This window comes from Apteryx mantelli, chromosome 21 (assembly GCF_036417845.1).
Source record: "Apteryx mantelli isolate bAptMan1 chromosome 21, bAptMan1.hap1, whole genome shotgun sequence".
NCBI classification, from domain to species: domain Eukaryota; kingdom Metazoa; phylum Chordata; class Aves; order Apterygiformes; family Apterygidae; genus Apteryx; species Apteryx mantelli.
This window is the reverse complement of record NC_089998.1, coordinates 3,091,854-3,112,084: the sequence shown is the minus strand read 5'-3', so window position 1 is coordinate 3,112,084 and position 20,231 is coordinate 3,091,854. Positions and strand designations below refer to the sequence as shown.

The 20,231-nt window shown below is 39.1% G+C and overlaps 1 protein-coding gene across 2 annotated transcripts in view; it reads left to right on the top strand.

The window, feature by feature from the left end:
* The window catches only part of CAMSAP1 (calmodulin regulated spectrin associated protein 1), a 31,265-nt gene extending 22,184 nt beyond the window's left edge, over window positions 1-9,081 (top strand). For both annotated transcript variants that reach the window (XM_067308958.1, XM_067308957.1), the window contains exons 11-18: window positions 220-304; window positions 684-3,120; window positions 4,597-4,733; window positions 4,821-5,029; window positions 5,112-5,214; window positions 5,528-5,643; window positions 6,389-6,507; window positions 6,931-9,081. In XM_067308958.1, coding sequence (XP_067165059.1) covers window positions 220-304; window positions 684-3,120; window positions 4,597-4,733; window positions 4,821-5,029; window positions 5,112-5,214; window positions 5,528-5,643; window positions 6,389-6,507; window positions 6,931-7,233 — 3,509 coding nt within the window. In that variant the 3' untranslated portion in view covers window positions 7,234-9,081. The remainder of the gene's footprint in view (window positions 1-219; window positions 305-683; window positions 3,121-4,596; window positions 4,734-4,820; window positions 5,030-5,111; window positions 5,215-5,527; window positions 5,644-6,388; window positions 6,508-6,930) is intronic.
* Window positions 9,082-20,231: the final 11,150 nt, after the last annotated feature.

The following is a 20,231-nucleotide window of genomic DNA, read 5'->3' as shown; positions in this document are numbered from 1 at the left end:
CAAATCAGATATGCCTGTGTGGTCACATTTCATCATACTTTCCTGGTTTTCTTTTTCTTTCTTTCTTTCTTTCTTTTATTTCTTTCATCTATTAATGTTTTAGCAAATCTGTTTTCTGCTGCCATCTCTTGGTGAAATAGTTTGTTTGCTATTAAATAAAGTTACAAGTGCTAGTTTAAGGACCATTTCTAAAGTATTGACCTTTTAAAAATATTTCAGGTCATCGACATCGTTCTAATTCTCTGACCCGTGTTGATGGGCAGCCACGAGGTTCACTTCTTGCATGGCCAGAAAAGAAACCCAGGTAACAGGTGCTTTAAAGTAGTGAAATGCAGTTTAATGAATGGCTACTCAATACTGTGACAATTTTATTGTAGTAATGTAGTATCAGTTCCTTAGAACTGGACTGAGAATTGCTTAATTTTGTGTTCTTTAAAAAGTGAGCTTTGTCAGAGATAACAGATTTTAGGTTTGCAATTGAAAGTGTCTTAAGCATGGTTTTCAATACACATTTGAAAATTTTAAATATCTGAAGTTGCTTTTTAGTATTACTGGTCGCTTTTGATAAAGTTTACTTTTTTCAAACAGAGCAAAAATTTTAGCTTTATATATAATAGTCCTGAGTTCAGTAAGTGCTAACTTTTTGTACATGAACATCAGTAGACTGTTTTTATCTTTTCTAGGCCTCTGTCTCAGCCAACACCGTTTGCTCTTCATCATTCTGCAAGCAGTGATGTGGACCCTGGGTCTGGTGATAGCATTAGTCTGGCTAGATCAATCAGCAAAGACAGTCTTGCTTCTAATATTGTTAACGTGACTCCAAAAAACCAGCCCCATCCTCCATCAATGAAAACTAATGGGAAGAGCTTGCTGAACAATGTTGAAATTGAGGATGAAGATGAAGAGCTTATTGCAATAATCAGATCTGAAGAAAGGCCAAACCATGGTGACCTTGAATTGCAGAATGCGTCAGCCAGGGTACCCAGCATAGTTGCAACTGCATGGTCTCCAAAAACAAACAGTGAGACTGTAGAAAGCAAACCAGACAGTTTTTACTTGGAGCCCTTAATGCCTGCAGTTCTAAAACCAGCAAAGGAAAAACAGATAATCAATAAGGAGGATGAATGTGGGGAGGGAAAGCAAAGGAATTTTATAACAAAGAGATTCAATGAGGGACACTTGCCTTTGGTCCGCAAGAAAACAAATAGCTGTCATGGTGACCATGATCTCAATAGGACTTTTACTCCGATTTCTAGTTCTGATTTCACTCCGGTTGCAGATCCTAGTACTTCAGACTCAGGAGCGCTAGTGGAAGCAGGATTAGAAGCTTCCAGACCTTTGGCTAGTAGCAGTTTAGATCCTTCATCTCAGGAGCAATCCACTGGAGGATTTTTTCTTCATGCTGCTAAATCTGAGGATGACATAGCAAGCAAAGTCAATTTAAGTTATGTGAAAAGTCTCAATTTGCATGTTGCAGATACTACATGGACTATGGTGAGGCAGGACTCTGATTCAGATCTTTTAGACATAGAAGATGCTGAACAGGACTTGGTAGTCATAGATGACCATCCGATAGTCACTAAATACATAGGTGAGGAAGAATCTGCAAAGTTGCAAGAAGATATGAAGGTAAAAGAACACGAAGATAAGGATGATGCTAGTGGACGTTCCAGTCCGTGCTTGAGTACAATTTCTCAAGTTAGCAGTGTGTCAATGACTAGTGGGAGTGTCCGAATGACCAATTTTGCAGAACGAAAGCTCCAAAGGCTTAATAGCTATGAAACAAAGTCCAGCACAAGCAGTTCACAAAAGACCACACCAGATGGGTCAGAAAGCTGCCCAGCCCCATTGACCACATGGAAACAAAAACGAGAGCAAAGCCCCAACAGACAAAATAAAGATAATGTTAATCTTTTAGCTTCTGAATTGGTGCAGCTTCATATGCAGTTGGAAGAGAAGCGAAGAGCAATAGAAGCTCAAAAGAAGAAGATGGAAGCCTTATCAGCAAGGCAGCGACTAAAATTGGGCAAGGCAGCTTTCTTGCATGTTGTTAAAAAAGGTAAATCTCCTGATGTTCCGCAGCCACTGAAACCAGAACATTTTCCAAAAGAGTATCCTCGGCACAATGGTGAAGATTTAGATGAAGTTTCTTTGAGTTCCAAGGCTGAGGAGTTTCTTGTGAAAGACGAGGAGAGAGAAGAGTTGCTTAATGATTCTCAAGAAGTAACAAAAGTAAAAATGCAAGAAAGCATAGCTTTTGCTGAACAACTTAAACCAAAAGACTCTGCTGCTATACATGAGTTAGAAAAAAGTAAGATTATTTCTGTTGCCCTTCTAGAAGATAATGTTGCTGAAGTTGATATTAATGAATGTGATCTCTCTATTGAAAAGCTAAATGAAACAATCAGTACACTTCAGCAGGCTATATTAAAGATTTCTCAGCAACAGGAACTACTTATGAAATCTCCCTCAGTGCCATCACCAGGTACCAGAAGTAACTCTCAGGACCAAAAGGTAAAACCATCAATTCATTTTGTCGAGCCCCTATCTCCAACTGGAATGAATAGTCTTCGTAAACCACCTCGCTTTGGTCAAGGAAGAAGTCCTCGATCAGGAAGACCAGCAGATCTGAAAGTCACTAAAGACAGACAGCAAAATTCAGCACGAATTAAAACTCCAACACAAAGTCTAGAAACCTTACCACATTTAAGACCGTTTCCATCCAACAGCTTGTTGAAGACACCAACAGAAATTGGTTTGGAGAACAGTCCTGATCATGGAATTGGCTCTCAAGAAAAATGTTTCTTTGATACCTATAGACTTCATGATGAGAGTAATCAACGGGCACTTGTTCTCTCAACCTCCAAAGATGCAAATATTATTTCTGAAATGAGCAAAGAAGTGAATAACAGCTTAAAAGAAACAGGATTAAATTGTTCTGATGGCTCAGGAAAAGAAAATGTCCCAGTGGATGAGCCACTGAGAAGCAAGGCTAATCTCATTGAAGTAGACTTATCTGACTTAAAAGCTCCAGATGAAGGAGAACTTGAAAACCAGGATAGCTCTACAGACATAATTAGTGAAGGTGATCAGAAGTCTGGTGTGGGGTTTTTCTTCAAGGTAAATATGTTACCTTAGTATTTGGCTATTATTACATATTTGTCCGGCATTAGAACTTCATTTTCCACTTTGTTCTTGAAGCTTCTGGTGGAAACCAACACATTGTGGTTGCAATGTTATGTTTTTTGAAAAACTGCATTCGAAAAGAACTGTTGTGGAGAGAAAGGTTTTTAACTTAGTTCCAGGAGGCCAGGATTTCATCCATTTAGAGCAATTTCCTGTTGAATTCATGGGGAACCAGGGTTAATCTTGCTTTTCTCCCCTTCCTCTCAATACAATGTGTGTGTGTGTGTATATATACACACAAACTATGTATCTATATAGATATGTGTGTGTATGTGTGCATATATATAATATGTAATAAGTATATATTTAGCACAAATGAATCACAAAATGTCATGGGAAGAATTTAGCACTTTGAAATCCCAGCATTCTTTGAACCTGTATTAACTGAAAGAAAAAGATTTCAGCAGAATACAGGCAGGTATGTAATAGATGGCTGCAGAGCAGGTTTTCACACTTGTCAGGGAGCCAAGAGTCTAGATTGTTTTATTTGTTGTTGTTCATTTACAAGCAAGCTTCTCTGATTTCAAGGAGCCTGGCAGCCTAAAAATCAAGGGCTTTAATGGAGAATTAGACATGTGCCTGTAGATGCAAATAGGAAGCTAGGTTTTAGAACCCACCATTGGAAGGAGTTACTGGTTTTCATGCAGCTTTAATTTTTGTCCTGTGATGGTACTGTGAAGGGCTCATGATGAAAATGGATTACATTTAAGTAGTTTTTCTCATTCCACTCCTAACTCTGGCTTGGGGAAAGGCTTGTTAAACAGTTGGGTTTTAATACTATGATACTTCCCGTGTTGTTGGGTTGGGTTGGATTTTGTTTGTTTATTTTTAAATAATGTGTCTACTCTTTGTACGTAAAGTTCAGAACTGGTCTTGGAACACTTAGTTACTCTCATTTGTGCTAATTATAGTAAATTCCTCGAATATGCTACCATTATAATACTTTCCTAAACTTCTATTTAAACGGTAAAAGTCCAAGTAGGTTGTCTCAACTTCAGTGAATTTGAGTTCTGCTTTATATAGTATGATTAATATTGACTGACTCAAAGGTCAGGATAGGGTTATTTATGCTGTCCATCCTAGTCCACATTGTAATTGCATTGTAGTCTGCAGTTTTGGAAGGTTTTGTGTTGTTTATGCATACCAAAAATAAGTCAGAGTAAGATGAGACCTTTTTTCTCTCTTCTTGGACTTAAACACTAAAAACGTTTCATGAGGTTTCCTTGAGTGACAAGAAGTTTAATACCATTCTCTGATTTACACTTGTCAATTTGAAGAAGGTGAAAATTTCCAAAAATATTAGTTTATGTTTTCCTAAAATCCTTCTGAATCTTCCAGCAATCTTATAATGTCCAATTTAATATGTTTACTTTTATTCCTTAAAGCTCTGTATGAATTTGAATTTTGCAGGATGAACAGAAAGCAGAAGATGAGCTGGCGAAAAAACGTGCAGCGTTCCTTTTAAAACAGCAGCGCAAAGCTGAGGAGGCTCGGATTCGGAAACAGCAGTTGGAGGCTGAAGTGGAACAAAAAAGAGATGAAGCCCGGTATTAACATAAGTGGAAAGGGATACTTCTTTTTGCCTTTAAGATAAGGGAAATTATTATATTTTGAATGTTGTGTTTGCTTTTCAGTCGCAAAGCTGAGGAGGACCGAATACGGAAGGAAGAAGAGAAGGCTCGAAGAGAGCTTATCAAGCAAGAATATTTAAGGAAAAAACAGCAGCAAATTTTGGAGGAGCAAGGTCTTGGAAAACCCAAATCAAAGCCCAAGAAACCCAGGCCAAAGTCTGTCCATCGTGAAGAATCTTACAGTGATTCAGGGACAAAGTGTTCATCCACACGTAAGGATTTTGATTTGTTCTAACTGAAGTTGCACATCTGCTTTAACAGGATGAGTTTCACACTTTCTCTTTTATTTTGTAGCTGATAATTTAAGCAGTGCTCAGTCTGGTTCCAGTCTTTCTTTGGCCTCAGCAGCAACAACTGAACCTGAAAGCGTACACTCTGGTGGCACACCATCTCAGCGGTAAAGAGATATTGAAAAAAAAATTAAAGTCTATGTTATGAAATGGTATTGGGATTCAGTGTGGTTTGCTTCAGTTATAAAGTCGCTGGTGTAGAGAAGCAATGGTAATTAATGAATTCATCTTCTATTTTGTGTTGCTGTCAGTTTTGACAGTCTATGCAAACTTGAAATTCCTTTTGTTTTTTCCCAAAGGAATTTTGTGGGGAGGATCTGGTGATATGGGGGAGAGGGACCATAGTTTATTCAGTCAGAACAAACAACTGATGAATTAAGATCGGAGAAAAAAGTTGGTGTATCTTTTTCTTCCAAACAGGGTTGAATCAATGGAGTCCTTACCGATACTGAGTAGAAATCCTAGCAGAAACACAGAACGAGACTGGGAGAATGCTTCAACAGCATCTTCTATTGCTTCAGTGGCAGAATACACAGGTGAATATTTTCATTTTAGTTTGGACGTTTTTTGTTAATAACGGGTCATAAAATTTGTGGTATATTTGGTATGACACATTCTTATTTTTGAGAAATCTTTAAGCCTATTTAACTCTGTTTAATATCTCCAAAATGTAAATTATTGTAGGAGAAACTTTCTTTTTCAGACTTTTGCTGAATGAAAATACTTCAGTGTTTAAGAACTAATATATGAAGAATTTGAAATTAGCATTTGCTATGATAGATTTGGCAAAGCTTTGCAGCCACTTGCTAATTTATGTTATAGAAAAAAATGCTTATTATTCAGGTAGTTCAGTCTATGACTTTTTTTTTTTCCCTTCTAAAAGATGAATGCCATTTTGGAAAGGGAAAACAGAAAACTAAGTAGAAAAAAATGTTGTTGAAAAAGAAGAGAGAACACAAGCTTTAATTCCAGATAGTACCTTGTGTGAGTCTGTAATAGAACCTGATTAGAAGCCTCTGTTTTCATAAAAGAATTCATGCTTCTGTTTCAGTCTGATAGAGGGAAAAAAAAAAAAGAGTACTTCTGTTTTAAAGTAACTGGTAGTTAATGTATTTTAAATCCTTAGTTCTTCTCTACTAAAGTCCAAGTTGCCTCCAGTAAAGATGTACTAACCATTTTGGAATTACTGCAGTTTACAGCTTTAATGTAACTAAAATTTATAGTCTTGATTAATGTTTATAAATATAGGGCAAATAATAATTATTTATTTATCTTCTGTAGGTCCAAAATTATTTAAAGAACCCAGCAGCAAATCAAACAAACCGATTATTCACAATGCTATATCTCATTGCTGTCTTGCTGGAAAAGTAAATGAACCACATAAGAATTCAATATTAGAGGTAATCATTAAAATATAAAGCTATGAATGCATGTGCCGTGATGATTTGTCTGTAAAGCTCATTTCATAATCTCATTAGTACATTGTAGTGAATGCTGTTTCCTAGAATGTACATATGAAATAAGGAATGTTGTCAGTAACACAACAAATGCCTATTGCCGTTAAAGACAAAAGAGAAAATAGCTGCACTGGGACTCCTCTGCTTCTAGTGACTGTATGGACTTATGGAAACCATGACCCTAAGTTAAGATCTCAACTCACAAGTTTATGGAAGGACTGAAAATAATTGTTACTGTTTAGTGTTTCAAAAAACTTTAAATGCTTATTTAGCTACATGAAAAAATCTAAAGCTTGGCATAATTTGAGAGTTTTCACTGTGGTCAAGCTGTATGTTTGTGCATTTACTTATTTATTTTTAATGCAGGAACTAGAAAAATGTGATGCCAACCACTACATCATTTTGTTCCGTGATGCTGGCTGCCAGTTTAGAGCACTTTATTGCTACTATCCTGACACTGAAGAAATCTACAAGCTGACTGGAACAGGGCCAAAGAGCATCACCAAGAAAATGATTGACAAGCTTTATAAATACAGTTCAGACAGAAAACAGTTTAACTTGATTCCAGCCAAAACCATGTCTGTCAGTGTGGATGCTCTTACTATTCATAATCACTTGTGGCAAGCCAAGCGACCTGCAGTGCCAAAGAAGACTCAGACTCGTAAATGACACTGAGTTCTTGGGGAGAAGATTGCTGAATGGGATTGCGTTGAAAGAAGAAATGTTTACCATTTTCCTCCAGTTTGGTATGAAATGTGCAGAACCATAAACATTTTTTAAGAAGCTTCTAAACAGACACCGTGGATGCAAGTTAAGTATGAAGGAACAATGCCAGTGTTTTTTATGAACGATAGATCTGCTGTTACACCCAATGCTGACTACTGTGGTTTTCAACTGAAGAGGGACTGTGCATGTAGCAAGATCTTTAACAAGTGGATTTCCTTTTACTTGAAGCTTTTCATCGGTACAAATGGGGAATCATTTAGTTTTGCTTCCTCTCCGCCTCATTCCCTCCTTTTTCCTGACGTTCTTAAAATTGGCAAGCTCTGAACTCCAGTAAAAGGATTGAAGAGATCTTGGGTGAAGTGTTTTGGGTTTTGTTTTGTTTTTTAAACGGTCTTTAGGGAAATCTTCCTTTCAGACTTTTTTGAGGAACTTTAATACATCAAATTGTTGTACTGTATCTACTGCCAACATTAAGTCCAGCTCTCAGATTTCTGAAAAAAGCCCCAACTTGTGCTGCTCAGAACAGAGTTTACTTTCAGTATCTGTTTATGATAAGCATTGCAAGGATTGCAAAAGTCAGTCTTTTTAAAAAATTGTTTGCAAATTTAAAGATTTCTGGAATACAATCATGAAGAGGCATACAGGTGCTACTAGCTGGAATATGCCTGATTGAAACTTGAGGCAAGCTGAATGGAACACAGTTGTTATTGATTTCAGTTTCAGGTAGTGTCCTAAAAATTTGCTTTAATAAAGATGGATTCTGGTAGGTATAGAACATTTCCACTCTGAGCACGCTACTCCTGTACGATGGTGCACTTAAGGATCACAAATTTTAATGTTTTTATTACATCATGAAATGTAATTCTACTTTCTTTGTCCTGTCTTTATTCTGAATGAGCAGCATGCTCTAAAATGAAGAGTGTGTATGTTTGTTTTTTTTTTATTTTGGGTGATATATTAATATATATTGATTTGTTTTTCTCATTTAAAAGCAATTTTTAAACAGAGACATTTGCATTTGTTTCAAAACCCCAAATAAGTCGAATGGCTTGGATTTCTTTTCATGTTGAAATATTAAATCTTGAGTTATGACCTTAAAAATCTTTGTGTTTCAGCAGATTAAATTTTTGTCTGGGGCAACAGGGTATAAATGCAGTTCAGTTCCATTTTTTTTTTTGATATTCCCATTTCCCATTTTTGTCCATGCTAGACTTCCGACTAGGTTTCTCTAGCTACTACATAACTTAATCTGTTAATATGCTCCTGCTACATCTGGTTTTGACACTACTACGCGAGGGTTATGTAGGTTTATAACTTTGGTTTGCACATGTTTACTTTTATTTGAAGTGTTACTTGAATATGTCTCGAGTGCAGAAGGCACTACACCGATCCTAGAGATGAACTGAAGCTCTATACAACACAGTGTAATTATTAAACTTTAAGATAATGGAAGCTACAAAGAGTTATGTACATAAGGGGAAAGTAGGGTACGTAATAAAGTGCTAACTAGATAGAGCAAAGTGAAGGTCTTCCATTGCGATCTCTCCATTTTTTCCCCTTCCAGTACTTCTTGACTAGGCTGCTGCAACTTTGTAAATTATGTTAGATAGTTTGCTGCTTGTAAATAATTAAAGGCTTTATGGTTTCTAAAGTGCTAAGTATTAAAACATCATGAGTGTAACTTTTCTGTTACCATGCTTTTCATGCTTGTGCTTTATTTCTCACTGTTTGATATTATATACCATATTTATTTTATGAAAGCACTGAAATTTAATAAAAATCATTAACTGATTTCTTTTTTATTTCATGTGTACTTTTGTTGTTGTGACACTTCATCCTGTCAAAGAACTAATATGCTTTAAAGATGTGCTATTCTATGTTTAGTTGTGCTCTTTAGTGCTCTTAGAAAACTGCACCTGTAAGCAGCTGTAATAACTTTATGGCAAGGGCTTAGTTCTCCTGACCTTCATTGAAATGTGCGAGAATTTGACCAAAAAACTTTCAGAAAAGTTGAAAACAATTTAACAGCCTTTTTACAGATTTATTTCATTCCAAGTCTCCTGTAAGTTAAGTGATATGAATAATATGGTGATAGAATGTCTAAGAAAGTAAAAGCATGGATGCAGAAGTCACATAATTTGCCTTTAAGCAGAACTGGCAATGAATGTTAGTTAGGTCTGTCAGACTCCTGAGTCTGGCTCGTGGGGTTTTTTTGAATCTGTGTTAGTGACAGAATTTCAGAAGCACTAAGGCAATTTCATTTGTTGGACTTTTCAGTATTAGCTTCTTTGTGATTTGTATAGACGAGTCTAGAATTTAGAATTACGCTGGGTGTTTAAACTTCATAATGAATTTATATTGGTGCACAAAGCCATGGTTTTCTTCTCAAAACTATAGACTTTTCAGTATAGAAATAATATTCTGTGACTTTACAATAGATCTGTAATTAGAAGTTTAAATAGGTCTTCAGAAATTTAGGCCCTTAAAATCTGACTGTTGTCCCCTCTTGTTTCTTTTAGGAAAGGAAAATATTCTTGACCCTGTTTTTCATACAAGATAGTCCTTGCTTTTAGGTATTCCAAACAAAAAAAACATACTTGAATGATTCACTTGGACTTTTTATGGATGATTTGTAGTTTTATTTCATACGGATTGAAATATTGCTGCCCATAGCAAAGACTGGACTAAATGAAGGCTTTGGCAGTATTCTCCTGGATCCCATTGCACTGGATCATGTCCCTATTTTTTCTGCTGCAATGTAACTTCATTTACTACTGGAGACAAGAGGAGGCAACATCCATTTGGAGAGGAGGTGGGATCTGCAGGCAACATGCAGACCCAAGTGACAGTGGAGGGTCACAGAAGGAAGTAGAGAAGTAAGGTGTTTTCTCAAAGGTAGAATTCTCTGAAAAATTAATAGTCTTGAGAGTTCTAGTTATCAAATAAGCATTAATCCTAAATACCTTGGCAATAAATATGGTGTATTAATTTTGCCTGGAAAAAGCAGAAAGAGAAGCTTGTTTGTAAAGAACATAAGGCAGAATTTGTGGGTCTGTGTGCAGAGGAATGTAGGAGAACTGTAGATGCGGGTAGGTAAATGCAGACAGTGTTTTGTAGAAGGGAGAATAATTCATTTACCTAAATAGATTTTGTACAATCTGGGACCAAAAATGTCAATGAGGTCCTAAATGTGTTCTTTGCTCAGTGCCAGCCCAGGATAAAATGTGGGTGTAGGCCCATGAGAGCCTATCTTTAGTAGCACTTTTAAGTTTCTTAAATTCTGAATACATAGGATTTCTAATTGTGGTTTTAGTGACAACACTCTTATAATGCTTCACTTTAAATAACTGAAAATCATTATGTGTGGGAGTAGATAGGTGACCTGTAGCCTGATAACTGTCATGGAAAAATGGTGCTAACCTTTTATATTGCCAGTGTCATTTATTCTAAAAATCATTGCTTGAAATATCAGATTTCTTCATTTACACAGCCACTTGTACTGTGTAAACACCCTCACAGTTAAAATGAGTGGAAGTTTGAGTTATTTCAATAGTAGTATAATAAGCTATACATCCGGGTATCTCCCAGATAAATAGAAATACTGTGTCATCTTGCAGCTTAAATTCTTTTAGTTCAGTTTTCACTAGCATAAATCGGAGCCAGGGCTGTTCCCTTTTACCCCTCTCTCTCAAAAAACAAACAAAAAAAATAAATAAAAAGCAGAATTGACCTTGGCTAAAAAAAGCCTTCCGAGTGCTCACAAGGGCTCTGGTTGTGCTTGCTGTGAGCTTTGCCGGGGTGAGTGGAATGGGAGCAGTAAATGCAGCTACAGTACCACCTTCTACTGACTGTAGAAGGAAAATAAACAGCCTGAGAGCTGTCTGAAAAGAGGTGAATTTTCACTCAATTTTCTGAAGATGTGTCTTGAGCAGAATAATCCATAAGCCTTTGTAGCAGTCCCTGGAAGTTTTGACTGCAGCTTTCTCGCTGTGTCCAATCTGAGCTAGGTAATTTTTCTTTCCCATATACAGAATAGCATGAAATTGGATCTGCGTCTTTTGACCTCTCTTTTGATTTCTTACTAGTTTCTTAAACATAATAAATACAAGAATGTGCATCTTTAAAGTACTTAATGCAATTTCTTTTTCTCAAACTTTCATACATCGGTGTATTGTGTATTTGCACATGCTGTTTCACATTTGTGGTTAGTGTCATTGAATGTCCCATTTTCATTGTGCTCTCTGGTAGAATAGGAGTTCAAACAGGAACAACCTGAGTTGTTTTGTAAATACTGACTTGTTTGGAGAGTCCTAATACAGTGTAACATAGTATGCTGGAGTGTTAGAGCAATCGAGTGTGCCAGAAAATAAGTGACTTTTCTCCCCGTCACACTAGAGAGTTAACTTAGAGTGTGGAAACTGGTGAACTCTTAGGAATTCTCACCTACTATGACCAATGGTTTGGGCATGTAGTAAAGTAAGAGTATTATGAATGAGTTCCCAGGACTTGAATTTTCCGGTCATTCTGTTTTTCTTTTTCCGTAAGTCCTTAAAACTAATCATTAGTGGCAGTGTCAAAAAATACTTGCAACTCTCCTTTTTTTCTTTCTTTCTTTTTTTTCTTTAATACAGCAGCAAGCAAGCCACATCATCTTCCCTCTAACTGTTGCCCTTGGAATTTAGTGCCCAATGTACTTTCTGACCACTGGATCACACCTGTTTCCCCCCCCCCACCCCCGCCTTGCAGTCTCATATTAGTATTGCCAGTCTTTCACTTTGTGGGTGTGTATCAAGCTGCTATCCATGCTATGCTTATCCAATTAAATAGCTATCAGTTATTCGGGATTTCAAATTTAATTCATTTTAAGCGGTTCAGTGAGGTGCAGGTGGTTGCATTCATGGTGTGATTGAAGATGGCAGTGGTGGGGATAAGTTGTTGCAAAGTCAGGTATCTGCGACTGATTTTGTGGTCAAGGTGACAACAGCTAAATTCTAAGGCTTCCGAGGAGGATATTCTTTCCTGCGACACTCAAAGCACACCACTCTAGAAAGTGACCTGCAAAGAACATTTTTGAAAGATTGATTTTTGTACCCATTTTTACTGCTATGTTATATATGAAGAACTGGAGAAATCTGTTAAGTATTTTGTGGGGGAGGTGTTTTGTGTGTGCTTCTGACAAGTGAAAACTTTTATATAATATTCTTGAGGATAGTTTGAAATAATTTGAGATATTTGTGTGGTTGATTTGAGTATATTTTTTAGATGTCTCAAAATACATCTTTCGATACATTAAAGCCAAAAAAATTGAATTCTTGTTCTTGCTTACATTGATCAGATGTTATATCGTTTGATTATATATATGAAGACTGAGTATTAAAAACGGGAGAAAAAAGTTGAATTCATCTTACTTCTGTAATTTTTTTTGTTTCCTGTTTATGATTACATATTTGAATCTTCTATAGATACCAAGTCTGATCATGGCTTTTGTTTCATAATACAGTCTTGTAGCAACCGAGGACTGTTGACATGACATGTCCTAGGAGATTCTTCTCAGGTAAACATTCACAGTCACAATACGAAGGCAAGTTTAATCCGCCTTGGTGATATGCTTCAGAAACTAAGGAATGAAAGTAATGAGTCTTGACTTGTTTTTTTGATAGAAAGCTACAACATGCATTGCTATATTCCTTTATTTCATGCAATCTCTCAGGAAAAAGCTGCCAGCATTCCAGCAGAAAAAGTTAGCTATGTTCTAAATTACAGGGCAAATTTTCACATCATGAAACGTAAGTACACTGCACATGCTGCATTTAAAATTTTGCAATTAATTTTTGGATCGCTGTTCAAACAACGGATTACTGTATAATGTAGTAGGTAGAAAATACTGGAATACGTAAATATGCACTAAATTGCTAACACAGCTTTGTTCAGTGGGCTAGCTCCAACAGGATAGTAGTTTTTAAGAGGAGGATAATGATATGACCAAGTTTATATTATGAAAACATAAAATAATGCATGTCTCTCCTCTTTTGTTTTACATTGACAGTTTGTCCAAAGTCCATAATATGAAGTTGTCCAAAGAAAATTATGCTGTTATAGCTGTGGATCTTCATATGAAATACACGGAATGTTCCTTGAGGATGAAAGTCAAATTAACTGAAACTGTTACCTAATTAAAAAACTGCTTTTTTTTCAGTTCATAAATTATTCCAAATCTTATGATTAGTTATGCTTGTCCACCAAACTGTAGACAGAAAACTGTTCAACGTTTGGATGGAATAAATTACAAAAACATACTAGTGTTTCAGTAGTTCAACTAATTAAATACAGTGCATGCGAAAAAGGGATAAGTTGCAGGAATAGAAAGACTCTGTTATAGAAATGAGAAATAAAAATTTAGTTGGCCTTCTAGTCTATTCCCTGTTGTCCTTACAGCTTTGTTTCTCTAGATACACTTAAGATTGCAAGATGAACTCTGAGTGTGCCATGTTAAATGTCTAAATATGCTCTAGATACCTAAGTGATAGCTTTTTCTAGTGGGACGCTGTTTGTTTTTACAGAGCTGCTGAATGCTTCCTTGCTGGCGGATGCTTCACTTGTACTGGGTCAAAGCCCACCAGCTCCGAAGGAACATTTCCAACTGCAGCTATTCCTCCACCCACAGATCACCACCCGTTGGTAAGCCTGGATGGCCTTTGATGCTCATCTGCTTAGGTATGTTTCCTTGAAGTTTTAGTTTGTTATTTCATATTGTGCTTTTCAAAACACTCTTTGTCACAGCAAGGATGGTTGGGGTATTTTATGTGCCTTCCTCCTTTTCACAGCCTGTCTTTTTTAGTGGAATGCTAGTGCACAAAATGAGTGCTGAACCCAGCCCGCGGTTGCTCCTGGCTTGGGGAGGAGCTCTGCGCATCTAGGACGACAACAAAGCAGCCTATTAACAAAGAGGAACAACCATGGGCTGGAGTCAGTGAGGATGATCCTCATTCTCCAGCTTCGGACAACCGTGACTGCACCTCCTTGCCCTGGGATAAAGCCTCACTCGGGAATTGTGGCTGCGCTTTCACCGGTGTGCTGCATGAAGCTGCGGAGAACCGGGACAGCTGGACCACGGGGAGGTGGAAGCAGCACGAATTGTTCACCAAACTTCAGTGAAATCAAAGTAAATGCTGCATTTTGACTGCAGTATTGCACATATCTGTGCATGTATATAAATGCAATATACTCTTAATAGTAATAAGATAAAGTAGAATACTACATTTTGGAATTTTTGTATGCGTATCACAATTTTCTTGATAACCTTTATGTTTTTATTTTAGGCTTCTAACGCTGAGTTTTCCATTAACTTGTGTTGTAGCTAATGAACCATGTAAGGAGAAATATTTGTTCAGAAACAGCTGTTTATCTGTGGTTACTCTTCTAGAATATTAAATCTTGTTCTTATTACAGATTTTTATACAAGTGAGGGCTGTTAGTCCGTAGTGTTTGAAATTGCCTCTGGACAGCTGTTATTCTGTTTTATTCATTGTAATTTAGCTGTACTGGAAAATTGGAAAGAATTTGCTCTCTGTGTATAGATTTGTTTTGTTTAAACATAATAGCTAAAAAGTAATTTTAACAGGCTTCTTGTTAGACTTCTTGCCTTGGATGAGTTTACAACAAAAAGACTTGATAGCTTTCAAGTTTCTCACACTCATACAATTTAATTAATTCCAAGGTGGTCTATATTTAAGGTATATTATTTCTGTGTCCTACTGTATGATTTTAAATAGATATAATTTTATAGTATTTTCTTAGAATGTCTAATAAAAATAATCTCCGTTTGTCTGTGGCTTGCACTTCATCTCAAAATTAAAATCTCTATTCAGGTATATAGACAATAACAGGTACAAGAAGTGGGTTCACTGCATGTTCATGAGCAAGAGCGTACGGAGCCTATCATAAGGATTTCCTAAGTTAGATTATTTCAGGAAGATCACAGTTCTGCAGAAAGTTGTTGGAGTGTTTGGAGGCAGAAGAACATGTGCTGAGTCTTTGCTTACCATCAGTAAAAAGTTCAGCTAAACAGCAGTGAGGAGAGTGGGAAGAGAGCGCAGTTACGTGAGCAGTTCATCACCTAACACTGACACCGGCCCATGCATGGACCGCCGCAGCCCTGGGCCCGTGATGCTAACGAACGGCCACGACCACGCTGTTGTAGCAGGACGCTGTGGCAGCCTGCAGAAGGACACTAACAAGCAGACAACTGCTGGAGCGCCTCGTCCGTCTGTCCTCCGCCTTTGCTCTGCGTTTGCCAGCCCCCAGGAGCAGGCAACAGAGCCCGGCTAGTAGCAAAGCCTGAAGTCCATTGCCTTCTGCGAGGCTTTGCTAATGTACAGTTTTCCATGTTAAATTTCCTGATCTAATCAAATATCCCTCACCAGCCCACCAAAAAATATAAAGTGCTGTCATAATTACCAGGACAAGAAACTAAAACGTGCAAGTGGAGCCCTTGGGGCAGCTGGTTCCCCTGCAGAGGTTTAAAACTTTATATTTGGGTTTCCTTTTATAAATACAAGGATGAAGAAGCCAAGCAAACAAAGTGCATTTTCTCTTTTAAAAACACAGCAAAAGTATCCCTAGGTTTGGAAGTCTGTGTGCAGCTTTAAGTGCCTGAGTAACATGTGTCCATCATTATAAATTCCCTACAGCCAGTGGTAGCAGCCGTAAATAAGGTATAGTACATAAATATAGTATAGTTGTGAATATTCCACCTGCTTTGAGAGTGTTCTGTAAGGTTAAAACACAGCAAAGTTAAAAAAGGAAAAATGAATATGTAAATAGTGACAAAGCCAACTGTTAAAAGAGGGATAAATACATTTCTGCTAAGTGGCCCGACAAGTTACTTTAGCATAATATTTGCAATAGTTCATTCAGAGTTTCTTAGATGATCAGCAGTTCGGAACATTTCACACAACCAAGTTTATATAATACAGGTTTAGCTTGTACGTTTGCTGCAGGGGAAGTGCCAGTGTTTTGATGGAATAATGATGCGGGACATACGGGAACAACTGGCCAAATCGTTTTGAACCATCTCAGCTAGAGAGAGAGAGAGGGAAATAATCTCGTCTTGAGCCAACAGCTTTAGGAACATTTTCCTCTTAAAATTAATTAAATGGCTCTTTAAAGCCAATGTTGGAGTTGTGCTATCATAACACAGCAGCAAATTTAATGCACCCTTTCTAGTCATGCACAAAGAGTTGTGGCAGTTCTGAGTTCACAAAAAAAGTTGTCACCAGCTTTGGAAGATGTGACTTGAAAAATGGCGTTATAACTCTTAGGACTTTGGCCCTCTAAAAACACAATTTTGCCATTAATTTTAAAATAAAATTTTGCTCCCATTAAAAAAAAAAAAAAAAAGCCAGCAGTCTCCATGTTGCTGCATGCAGCTCTTTTATTTTAACTTCTCTTTACATAAATGTGAAGCATCTTCACAATTATTGTACAAAAACATCTCCAGTTGGCTGTCTACAGCGCATCCCCAAAGAGCATTTCACAAAATCAGGTCTTATATGTGGCAAGATGCGATTTTTTTTTTTTTTTTTTTTTTTTTTTAAATCTGCCATTGCTAATAGAAATCCATGCACTAGCTGACCTCGAGAGATGACCTGTCCCTCAGGGGAAATAAAGATGTTGTGTCCTATACATAGTGAAGTAAAAAGGGGGTTAACAGGAAATTAATATAATTTAACATTTGTTTGACTATTTCATTTTACTTTAATGCATGATGCATGGATTTAGTCCATATTTGAAGCATGAAGCAATAAGTGACAGGCAACATGCAATGGAGGCGTTTTTGCTAGTAAAGCTGTAAATACTGCAACCGTCTCTTGCTGCGTTCTGCGTTTCCCCCAGGGCCTCTGCTCTCTGTGCATTAAAGTTCAAACAGCTCCTTCGGCAAGGCAAACTTTCCAGAGAAGTTCATTGTTTAGCAATTATTAGCCAATTGGTTGAAGCAATAGCAACTTGTCCCCCACCTCCAACATGGAAACTGTAGGACAACGCTTGAGCGTTTCGGTTTACCGGGACGGCACCGCACCCGCGGGGGCTCCAGGGAAGAGCCCTCAGTTACCTGACCGCAGCTGCGACGACGCAAGTTCTCAGCTGCTCCTTAGGGCACCGCGCTGGCGGGTGCCAGTGCCCAGCCCCTGCCGAGTCCTCTGCAATAACAGCACCTCCCAAGGCTCCCCCCGCTCCTGCATCGATCCTTTGACTTGCACTAGCGAGGGAGAAGCCTCCTCCCTGCGGCAACAGCTAAACTTTCCCCTTAAAAAAAAAAAAAAATACAGCAAAAGAACAGTAGTGTAAAAGCTTCATCACAGAGCGCAGAAACTGAACCTCAGCCCGTTTAGCACTGCTCTCCTAGCACGCAGACAGCAGCAACGACACAATTCCTCGTGAACCGGCGCAAGGGCTCTGCTCCGCGATGCTCGAGCCGGTCCTTGCACCAAACGGGTCCTTCTGCAGAGGGGGGGCCCGTCCCGGTGCTCCCCAGGAAAGGACCCCCCACCCCGGCCCTGGCCGGAATACCCGAGCCGTTGGGCTTGCTACGTGCACCCAAATTAAACATGGTCATTAGCATCTGAGGGTTGTTTTTTTTCCTTTTTCTTTTGGTTTTGGTATTGTGGTGGTTCATGTCTTAGTCACATAACTGAAGCAAAACTCGTGTCCCCCAGCGAACGCGCACATCCCGCCGCTCTGCCCCGGAAAAGCACGCACAGCCCACGGAGCGGCCGGGCCAGCGGGGCCTGGGGGGCATCAGCCCTTTTGTAAGCAGCTACGGCGCTCCCCGATGCAGCATCGATGTTTGCAGGACCATTATAAAAAATAAAATACTCTTGTTTTTTTTTACATTAGCATCGTAACTGAGTCTAAAGAATTAGAAAAATTAAACATTTGTTCTCAGAATTCTATTGGCCACAGGTAAATATCTACAGTATTTGTCTTTTAAACATCCCCGTAGAATGTCTGCTATAAATTTACACCATAGAAATAACATATGCAAAATGTGTACCATTTATACACGTAGCTTTTTTTAAATACATGTATTTATATATTAAACAAAAAAAAAAAGAAGCATTGTCAAAATACAACAATATTAAGAAGTTTTTTTTTTTTTTTTTAGGATTATCACAAACCATATATATATTCTCTAAACATCTTTTGGTGTGAGGGCTTCCCCCTACATCCCTGTCTCCCGGCATGGGGGCGGGAGGCGCGTGGGGCGAGGGCAGCGGTGCCGCCGGGGCGCAGGGCTGCCTGCACCGGGAGACCCGGCCCACGCGCCCCAGCCGGGCACTTTCCTTTGGGTTTGCTCTCCCAGATCCAGACCAGCTTTACAGCGTGCATCACGCCGGCCCCCTCGGGAATAAAAGCTGCCTTACAGGCTACAGGCTTGGCTTTGCTGAATTTGGCTTAAAAACAGATGCCATTGCAACACGCACGCACGCACACACGCACACACACACACACACACACACACACACACACTTCGTTTGATTTTGGGGATTTTTGGGTTTTTTTTTTTTGACCCTGTAACGGTGCTCTGCAATTACAGCTTTATCCCCCTATCACTTGAGTGCTAAAAGAGGATTGGCAAAAAAAATCCAAGTCTGAAATCCGGGCTTGATCGAGTAAAGGTGTTCGCACCGGGAGAGGCGTTTGGGAAAGCCGCTCCGAGCCTCCGGAGCCGTGAGGGGGCGGCTGACGTGCCCGAGAGCCGACACGTGTCCCCGTGTCTTCCTGACTGATGAAGCTGTTCTGGCTTATAAAAAGAAGCAAATAAAAGCAGCATCTACCTTGCCCCAAAACAGACAAAAACGCATCAGCGCTAGCTCTGCTGGCGCCCACATCTGGCAGCATCTGCAGCAGCGGTGCCGGGGGCCGCGCTGGCGCTTTCACCGGCTTTGCGGGAGCAGCCTTCGGCCCTGCGGGGCAGGAGCTGCTCACAGGCTGCATGGGAAAGGGAGAGGGGAAGGACAAGGAAAGAAAGGACAAGGAAGAAAAGGGGAAAGGACAAGGAAAAAGAGAAAAGAAAAAAGGGGAAAGGACAAGGGGAAAGGACAAGGAAAAAGAGAAAAGAAAAAAGGGGAAAGGACAAGGACAAAGGGGAAAGGACAAAGGGGAAAGGACAAAGGGGAAAGGACAAAGGGGAAAGGAAATGAAAAAAAGAGAAAAAAGGAAACAGGAAAAAAGGAAAAGGAAAGGGAAAGACAACCCCAAACCCCATCCAATTCCTTACCCAACAGGCACCATCTCCTGTCTCAGCTATTTTTGTCTGTTTTTTTCTCCAAAATGCCTGTAGCAGGGAACCGCAGGAATGGATGGGAACATGCAGCTAAAACAGGATTCCCATGGCACAGATTTATCTGGGGGCTGCCAGGCTGCTCTGGGGCGGACAAGGGCATCCGGAGCAGCCACGGAGCATCCTGCTACTCAGGGCCTTGCAGCCGGCTGGGGAAGTCAATTTAATTAATGGCTTAAAGCTGTGATTTTTTAAACAGGTGTTTTTTGTAAACAACAACTTTATTGTGTGTCATGGAGAGCGGCTGGCGGCGGCTGACGGCGACAACCCCCCGTCTGGCAGCGGGGCAGGGAGCCCTGCCGGGGTTCCACGGTGCCCTCGTGCTTCGCAGGCGTCCCATTAAAAAAAAAAAAAAAAAAAAAAAAAAAAAAAATCACCTTTAAGTTTTAATACATGAATGTAAAAGTATATAAAGTTAACAACTCGGTTATTCATTTGGCAGTCAAATAAACCGTTTACACATCGACGTCTTAAAGTGTGCAAAAATAGATGGAAAAATACATCTGGCGTTTCCGCTGTAGAAAGTTCCCTGCGGCGGCGGCAGTGGCGGCGGCACCGGGGCCGCGAGCGGCGACACTCACGGGCACGTGGGCCCCCC